We start from the raw sequence: 8,903 nt of genomic DNA, 5'->3' as shown, positions 1-8,903 counted from the left end.
CAGACGAAGCACGGCAGCAGGCCGTCTTCTGAGACAAAGCCACCCCGGACATGAGGAGGGGGGCCCTGAAATCCATTCTCTGCGTTACTCTTGACATAAACATCAGCTCTTTCTCTCTCTCTCTCTCTGTCTCAAGGGCCGCCAATTTAGTTTTTTTTGGGTAGCCCCCCCTGCCGGCCTGTATTTCCCCTTCCCCATTTTTCCTGTCCTGGGTGACTGTGACGCCTGAACGCCTGACAATGCGAGCAATCCTTCCACTTCGCACCTGTGGGTTCCGATGAGAGCCCCTCTCCGCGTGCGTGCCAGCCCTTTTCATTTCGGCGAACCCTTCTTTCGCAGGTCCCCTCTTCTCTCCCACCCCAGATCTAGACCGTAAAATTCGTGCCGGGTATCCCATGACGGCACTGACTTAAGTGTAGGTGCGCGACAGGTTGCGGAGGTACCAGTCCACCAGCTTGCGTCCGACCTTGGCCTCGGAAATGTGGATGAGGTCCTGTCGTTGGTTAGCTCTCGTTCTTACAGGAGTGCCGTCTCCGAAACGGGCTTGACTCACGTTCTGCATGGCGTAGTCGAGGTCGCTGACGTTGACGAGGTCGCCGTCGAGCAGGCTGTTCTCGGACCAGCGCAGCTGCTTGGTGCGCTGCTTGCTGACGAGGAGCCAGGCGCGGAGCTCGTCGGGCTTGACGTCGAGGAAGCCCGACAGCTTGTTAAGGTCCATGGTCGTGTACAGGCGGAGGTACGACTTGATGGTGGGGCTCCACATGTTGGTCTTAACCTCGTCCATGAAGATGGAGAGGTGGTGCTCGACCGGGTCAATGTTGGCCTCGGGGTTCTCAAAGTCGGGGGGCGTGGGCGAGATGAACTTGGGGCACGCCGTGCGGAAGAGCTCCTCGAAGATGGGGAGCGACTCGGGGCCGCCGCGCTGCAGCTTCAGGAGCTGGTCGCCGTACTTCTCGCGCAGGGCCGTGTGGATCGTGTCGTCGAGACGCGTCGGCTGGAAGGCCACGCAGATGGCGATGAGAGCGTACATCTGCTCGTTCTTCTTGGTGATCGAGTCGTACTGCGCGCTCTTCTGGAAGTTCTTGGTCCTCGAGACGTAGACGAGGATGTGGCTGAACATGCGGATGGCATCCGAGTAGCGGTGCATCATCATGTAGGAGAAGCCCACGTAGTAGTACGTGGTGAAGTGGGCCGCCATGACGCGCGCGAACATGGCCTTCTTGTTGAGCTCAATGTCGTCGAGCGTCTTGAGGGCGAGGCTGAAGTCGCCGAGGAGGCAGTGCACCCGCAGGAGACCGATGATGGAGAAGTATCCCAGCATGCGGTACAGGTTCTTGGATCCGTACTCGCCGGCCACGGCCATGGGGTCCTCGTTCCGCTTCATGGCGCCGAGCTGCTCGGTGATCTGGGACCGCTGGATGAGCGAGTACAGAACGTTGAGCACGCTGTAGCAGCCCCACGTGTTGGGGTTCTCCTTAAGAACCTGGAGCTCCTCCTCGTTGTTGTTCTGCCTTGCGAGACGCATGCGGTAGGAGCAGAAAGAGTTGAACTGGTAGATGAATTCATCGATGACGTCCCACGCCCAGTAGTACTTGGAAAAGAGTCAGCCATGCAGTCCGACACGAATGCTATTTTTACCCCTTTCCAGACAAGAGAAAACCTACTGATGGCGGCTCGAGGTCGACGGGTCCCTCGCTGTTCAGGATGAAGTGGAACAGGCTGCAGTAGGCGTCGTAGCTCTGGAACTTGACTTCGAGGGGAGCAGAGAAGTCGAGGGGCTGAGCAGCGGCGGCGAGGCGCGACTGAATATCGTCGGTCTGCTGGGCCATGGTCATCGAGTTGACCTGCTCCAGCTCGGCACCATCCTCATATTGGACCTGCTCCTTGTAGTCGGCGACAAGGGCCTCCTCCTCAACATCGCTGTCGTCGCCCACGTTGCGGCGATCGCCGTTCTGGTAGCCGCTCATCTTGTCGAAGAAGCCTGCGTTTCGTTCGATGGGTTCTGGCTGGCTTTGCGGGGGGAGAGGGGGGAGTCGTCGGGAGTCGGGTCGGAGGAGGAGGGGGGGGTATCTGGCGACGGGCGGCGATACGTGCGAATCTGGCGTGCGAAGTTTTGAGCGGTATTAGGGTTCAGGCGCCATAGGCTGGTTTCTACCGTTGCCCAGAAATTTGCTAGCGAGTGGCTGGAGCCAATGAAGAGCGGGGCGTCCGCTTCAGCCACAGTGCCCCTCGGCAGGGATTGCACCTGCCGGCCATGCACCTATGCAGAAGAAGATTTTAACGCGGATAGAGGGGTAAATGGCGGGGTCAGTTGCTGTCGTCACTCTGGCTCATCCTGTGTATTTTATCATGAGAAACACGACTATTTTCGCCATCCGGCCTTACCACCATTTCTTGGATCAGAACGGGCCACACTGCAGGGCTCATTTTTTTCAACTTCTTAGTCTTTGGTGACTCTTATGTGCTTGGAAGGGCTGTTGACCAACGCATCTTATTGGGCTGCCATCAGGCGCATGACATGCATTCGGTGAATTAGTCACGACAAGATCCATCGATAACCTGGATCTTACTTCTTACTTACACAATCCATCTCTCGGCGAAGGAGCTTATATATCGGCGAATCACTTGTCAATATCCTCTCAAGTTCAGTGCTACCTGCGACGAAGGCTCATTTGATACCCCCCTTGCACCCTTGCACCATCTCAGCGAGCAAACTCTTTGAATCGTCCTCAGAGCACCCACTCACAATGCCGGTCGTCTCATCAGAAAAGCTGGCCAGCTTGCAAAGGCATTCCAGCGATGTCCGAAATGTATGTCGGGCTTTCCCTCGTCCGTCGAGGCTCCAGCTGACAGCCATAGATTTGCATCCTGGCACACGTTGATCACGGAAAGACATCGCTCACAGACGCTCTCCTCGCCACAAATGGCATCATTTCACCAAAGCTCGCGGGCAAGATCCGCTACTTGGACTCCAGGCCTGATGAACAACTTCGAGGTATCACCATGGAGTCCTCCGCCATCTCACTCTACTTCTCGATGCTCAGGAGAAACGCCCCCGATGCGGCACCGGAAGCCAAGGAGTACCTCATCAACCTCATCGACTCACCTGGCCATATTGACTTCAGCAGTGAAGTCTCCACAGCATCTCGACTGTGCGACGGTGCTGTGGTTTTGGTCGATGTTGTCGAGGGCGTCTGCAGTCAAACAGTTACAGTACTACGCCAGACCTGGATCGAAAAGCTGAAGCCATTACTCGTCTTCAACAAAATTGACCGACTCATCACCGAACTCAAGATGACACCAAACGAGGCCTATGTCCATCTCAGCAAACTCCTGGAACAGGTCAACGCTGTGCTAGGAAGCTTCTTCCAGGGCGAGAGAATGGAAGAGGATCTCAACTGGCGCGAGAGGATGGACGAGCGGGTTAAGGCCGCTGCTGAAAAAGAGTCTGGCATCGCAGAAAGGATCAATGACGCCGGCGAGCTTCAATTTGAGGAGCGCGACGACGAGGACCTCTATTTCGCTCCAGAACGCAACAATGTCATTTTTGGCAGCGCCGTAGACGGCTGGGCATTTACCGTTCGTCAATTTGCCAGTCTGTACGAGAAGAAGCTGGGAATCAAGCGCGGCATCATGGAAAAAGTCCTCTGGGGCTCTTTCTACCTGGACCCGAAGACGAAAAAGATTCTCGGCCCAAAGCATCTCAAGGGCCGCAACCTCAAGCCCATGTTCGTGCAGCTTGTTCTTGAGCCCATTTGGGCCGTCTACCAGGCCACAACAGGCGGAGACCATGGAAAGGGAGACCCCGCGCTGCTGGAAAAGATCACCAAGTCCCTCAACCTGACTTTGCCCCCTCACATTATGCGGAGCAGAGACCCAAGGTTAGTGCAGAGCGCCGTATTCGCCGCATGGCTGCCTTTGTCTACCGCCCTGCTTGTCTCTGTCATCGAGTCACTGCCTGCACCGCCAGTCGCCCAAGCTGCAAGACTTCCCGAGATGATTCAGGAGTCCCCTGGTGGCGATCATGTCAGCGACGATGTCAAGGACGCAATGGTGTCCTTCAAGACGGAAAAGTCAGACCCCATCGTCGCCTACGTCAGTAAAATGGTCTCCATCCCAGAAAGCGAACTTCCACAGAACAAGCGACGTGCGGGACAGCTAAGCCCAGAAGAAGCACGAGAACTTGCGCGGAAGAAGCGTGCCGAAGCGGCTCGGGCTCAAGCTGCAGTCGGTGGCGACAATGCCGTCAACGATCTTGGCACCGCACTCGAGGAAGTCGACCTCGACAATTACGCTCCGAAGCAAGAAGAGAAGGAAGAGGACCCAGAGCATCTGATTGGCTTTGCGCGCATGTATTCCGGCACGCTCTCTGTCGGCGACGAGCTTCATGTCATACCTCCCAAGTGGTCGCCTGCGAATCCACATTCCCCTGAGCCGCACAAGATCACGGTGACCGCCTTATACATGCTGATGGGCAGGAGTCTGGAGGCTCTCGACTCTGTACCGGCGGGCGTTGTGTTTGGCATTGGAGGACTGGAGGGTCACATTCTCAAGTCTGGAACCTTGTGTAGTCGACTGGAAGGCGCTGTCAACCTTGCTGGCGTCAACACGCTAGGCAAGCCCATTGTTCGCGTTGCTCTTGAGCCTGTCAACCCTGCTGATCTCGACAAGATGATCCATGGCCTGCGATTGCTTGTGCAGAGCGATCCATGCGCCGAGTACGAGCAGTTCAGCAGCGGAGAGCACGTTCTCCTGACAGCAGGCGAACTTCACCTTGAGAGATGTATCACGGATCTCCAAGATCGATTTGCCCACTGCGAAATCCAGGCTGGCGCCCCCATCGTGCCGTACCGCGAGACTATTGTCAAGGCGGAGGAGATGCGTCCGCCTGCGAACAAGGACCTCGGCCGTGGTGTCGTGGTCGGTGTGACATCGTCCAAGCAGGTGTCCGTCAAGCTCCGTATTCGGCCCCTGCCTGCCAAGGTCACCGACTTCCTCTCGAAAAACAGCGAATGCATCAAGCGCTTGTACACCGACCGCAAGGTCGAGAACGGCGCCAGCGAGGAGACGCAAGCTGATGAGGCCGACATTGACACCGACGTGGCCGCCGGAAAGACCCTGTCGCAAGACGAATTCAAGGAGCAGCTCCAGGCCCAGCTCGAGTCTGGCAAGGGCCGCGAGGCCTGGAAGAACACGGTTGAAAGAATCGCCGCGTTCGGCCCGCGCCGGACAGGCCCCAACCTTCTCATTGATGGGACCTCGGAGGGCATTCTCCAACATCTGTTCGCATCCGATGCCACGGACCGCGATGTCGCCGTAACCACTGCCGACGAGTCCCTACGCCCTGCCCATCTGGCCGACAAGCTCACGTACGCCTTCCAGCTCGCCGTGGCCCAGGGCCCTCTCTGCCACGAACCCGTCCAAGGCATCGCCGTCACGATCGAAGAGGTCACGATCCACGAGACCGAGGAGGCGCCCACGTCGTCCGCCCGTCTCACAGGCGAAGTCCTCAAGACGACGTCCAACGCCATCCACAGCGGCATGCTCGACTGGTCGCCGCGCCTGCTGCTCGCCATCTACACGGTCGAGATCCAGGCCTCGACAGAGGTGCTCGGCCGCGTGTACGATGTCCTCACGCGCCGGCGCGGCCGCGTCCTCTCCGAGGCCATGAAGGAGGGCACCCCCTTCTTCACCATTGCGTCTGTGCTGCCCGTCGCTGAGTCGTTTGGGTTCGCGGACGAGATGCGCAAGAGGACCTCGGGCGCCGCGCAGCCGCAGCTCATCTTTGCCGGTTTTGAGATTCTGGACGAGGACCCCTTCTGGGTGCCCTTTACGGAAGACGATCTCGAAGACCTGGGCGAGTTTGGTGACAAGGAGAACGTGGCCAAGAGGTACATGGACGCGATCCGCAAGAAAAAGGGCCTCCTCGTTGAGGGTCGCAACGTGGCGACCGATGCGCAGAAGCAGAAGACGCTGAAGAGGTAGTGAAATGCTCTTTCGATAGCCAGACTTAGGTAAAAGAAGAAAAAAAGGAATGCGAGGATATCCTTCTCAACACTGTAGTCATCAGTGTCACCATGCAAACTTGTGAAGTTCAACTGTCATCATTTGTCTCGCGGGTAGGTTCCGTGTCTATCGATGAGCCTCCCAAAGGCCCCGCGTACACTAGATTCCTCGCCTAAACGACGCCTCCCGTGTTTCCTGCCCCCGATCCCCCCCCTCGCCATGCTAATAACCATCGGCCTGTGACGCCGCTGAGAAACCCCGAGAGAGGAAAGGAAAAAAACAAACAGGAATCAAGCAGAAGGAACATGGCCTCCTCTTTTTCTTTTCGTCCACGGGCAACACCAGTCGGCCTACCGGACAAAAAGGGAACATGATCAGACCAGTGCGACGCGGGAGGGGGGAGGAAACAAGATCAGAAAAAGCCAGTGCCAAACCCTCCCATAGCATTCCACCGTCTAATGTCGCGCATCGTGAGTTGGAGAGAGGGTTCTTTTTCGTCAGATGCAAGCGGGAGGGGCCAAGAAAGAAAAAAGCGAGCAGTCGAATCAAAAAGCAACAAGGGCCGTGATAAGGGAGGGGAAAAACGCGTCCGAGGATGCGGGCAACCTTTTTCCGTCGTCATAACTCCGTAGAAGGCCGTAAGGCGTCTGCAGCTTTGGCGCAGTCGATATTCGAGCGAAGATCAAACTGCCAAGGGCAGACAGACATTCTTTCGCCCGAAATCCGATCCGCTCTGTTGGGGCGGACCAGCATCCAGCGAACGCTTTTGACAAAGCACATTTTGAGGGTAAGGGACTGAGAAGCCTCGCGTCGTAAGAGGGGTGAGAAAAGTCATTTCGGGTATCGGGCCGGGTAGGGGTATCATCTACACCATGCCACCTAGGCACGTCCGCCACGACGACCCTTGCTGACAGGCGCAACAGTGGTCCAGCCGTCGGCATCGACAGCGGGAGCCTCAGCAGCGTCGGGGCTTGCAGGACCACGGTTCGAGGGAGAGCCGTTGGCTCGTGGAGGGCGGGGGCCTTCATTGCGAGCGCCGCGAGCAGGGGCACCGCCTCCACGGCGGGGTCCGGTTGGAGGTCCGCGAGGCGACTTAAGATCGCTGGAGGCCGACCTCCAGTTACCGCCATCGGAGGGGCGGGTCTTGATGGGCGGCGCACCCTCGCGGGGTCCCTTGGATCGGATGGGGATCTTTTCATCAGAGGGGGCAGCAGCGGCGTCAACCTGCTCACCCTCCTTCGGGGCCTCCTTTGCCTCTTCGGGGGCGGTCTGCGCCTCATTGGCATTGACAGCCTCCTCCTCAGCCTTCTCAGCGGCCTCCTTGGCAGCAGCCTCCTTCGCGAGGCGCTTCTCCTCCTTGGCCTTCTCGTCGGCCTCGCGCTTCTCCTGGAGCTGCTGAAGCCTCTTCTCCTCGATCAGGCGCTCGCGCTGAGCAGTGTCGATAGGTCGTGCGGCACCGAAGGGGCTGGCCTTGGCGTCGGAGGTGGCGGAAGGGGAAAGGACCTCGGGAGCCTCAGAGACAGTCCTCTTGGCGAGGTTGAGCTTCGGACGGCCAGCGGGGGCGACGGCCGCAGCGGGGGCAGCCGAGGGGGAGCCGGGGGCCTCGCTGCCATCGCGAGACTGCTCCTTGGAGGCGTCGGGGCGCATGCCGGCGCGCCACTGGTTATCCTTCTCGGCAGCGGTGGGTTCGCGGGGCTCGCGCTCCGGGCGGTCGACGCTGTCGTGGCGAGGGGCACGCTGACCCTCCTGACGGGGAGGGAGGTTCTGGCCCTCACCCCAAGTGGCAGGAGACTGTCGGCGGTCACCACCGCGGTAGGATTCGGAACGGGGTCCGAGACCAGCCTCTCCAGAGTGGCTTCCCTCGCGGGGAGCAGAGCGCTCCGGCTGTGGTGCAGGAGCCAGGGGGCCCTTGCGCTCCCAGTTGCCAAAGTCGCGAACCTTGCCATCGTCAGGGGCGAACTCGCGAGGTTCACGAGGCTCGCGAGGACCACGGCGCTCTCCAAAGTCACCACCACGATCGTTTCCACCACGACCGGGAAGGTCGGCCAGAGGACCCTTGCGCGACCAGTCGCTCAGGTCACGGTTGGAATCGCCGCCACGTCCATCGTTGCGAGCTGAAAGGAGTCAGCCATGATATGCTACAGGTGAGGCAAGCGGAGCGACTCACGGGGATCGGCAATCTTGACGCGGATGGTACGGCCCTGGAAGTTCTCGCCGTCGAGCTCAAGGGCCTTCTTCAGACCGTCGAGAGTGGCGAACTCGGCATAGGCAAACCCCTTGGGGCGCATCTGCTCACGGTCCTCAATGATGCGGACACTGATGATCTCGCAGCCGGCGAAGAATTCGTTGACGGTGTCGTTGGTGGCATCGTACGAAAGGTTGCCGAGGTGAGCGGTGTAGGGGGGCTTCTCGGGAAGCTTGGGAGGGCCACCGAAGTTCTCGCGCGGGGCATAGCCTAGGAAGGGGTTAATCATGTGCAAACAGGAGCGGAACGAAAGAAGGGCAACGAACTGCGCTCGTTGCTGCCCCAGCCAGTGCTGGAGCCGGCGCCGTAGCCGGTACGGCGCTCGGTGGCAGGAAGAGCTTGGGTGCCGACAACTGTGAGGTGGTTAGCATGCGTGGGACAGTGTGGGAAGGGCCAGCGGGCGCAAAGTAACGCACCAGCTATGTGGTGGTCAGCGAGGCTGCGGGAGATGGGTGAAAAGAAAGCACGCGGACTCACCATAGGTGTCTTCAACCTCGTCGGCCCAGGATCCTCCAAGAGCTGTTTTGTGTTGGTCAGTCATTTGGTCTCGAGTTGCGGTCCAAAGGAGCACGCCATCTCAAGAAGCAATCGGTGTACCGAAGGTCGAGATTTTGCGGTATTGTTGAGATGGAAGTGGCGAGATCTACACTCT

The 8,903-nt window shown here is 58.8% G+C and overlaps 3 protein-coding genes across 3 annotated transcripts; 1 reads left to right on the top strand and 2 right to left on the bottom strand.

The window, feature by feature from the left end:
* Nucleotides 1–409: 409 nt before the first annotated feature.
* D7B24_004765 (uncharacterized protein) lies at nucleotides 410–1,967 on the bottom strand (the record flags this gene model as incomplete). Its single annotated transcript, XM_028638930.1, has 3 exons — nucleotides 410–493; nucleotides 554–1,591; nucleotides 1,665–1,967. The coding sequence occupies 3 exons, from the start codon at nucleotides 1,965–1,967 to the stop codon at nucleotides 410–412; spliced, it is 1,425 nt and encodes a 474-aa protein (XP_028490145.1).
* Nucleotides 1,968–2,747: 780 nt separating this feature from the next.
* Nucleotides 2,748–5,985, top strand: EFTUD1 (Elongation factor-like GTPase 1; the record flags this gene model as incomplete). Its single annotated transcript, XM_028638929.1, has 2 exons — nucleotides 2,748–2,810; nucleotides 2,860–5,985. 2 exons carry the CDS (start codon nucleotides 2,748–2,750, stop codon nucleotides 5,983–5,985), a joined length of 3,189 nt encoding a protein of 1,062 aa, XP_028490144.1.
* A 900-nt stretch (nucleotides 5,986–6,885) lies between these two features.
* Nucleotides 6,886–8,894, bottom strand: EIF4B (Eukaryotic translation initiation factor 4B; the record flags this gene model as incomplete). Its single annotated transcript, XM_028638928.1, has 5 exons — nucleotides 6,886–8,120; nucleotides 8,174–8,461; nucleotides 8,518–8,604; nucleotides 8,729–8,770; nucleotides 8,849–8,894. Coding segments are annotated over 5 exons (1,698 nt in total), but the record flags the coding sequence as incomplete, so codon positions are not given.
* Nucleotides 8,895–8,903: the final 9 nt, after the last annotated feature.

Source organism: Verticillium nonalfalfae, assembly GCF_003724135.2.
Source record: "Verticillium nonalfalfae strain VnAa140/NRRL 66861 chromosome Unknown scaffold_279, whole genome shotgun sequence".
NCBI lineage: Eukaryota > Fungi > Ascomycota > Sordariomycetes > Glomerellales > Plectosphaerellaceae > Verticillium > Verticillium nonalfalfae.
The sequence above is the reverse complement of the archived record's forward strand: the minus strand, read 5'-3'. Positions and strand labels throughout refer to the sequence as shown.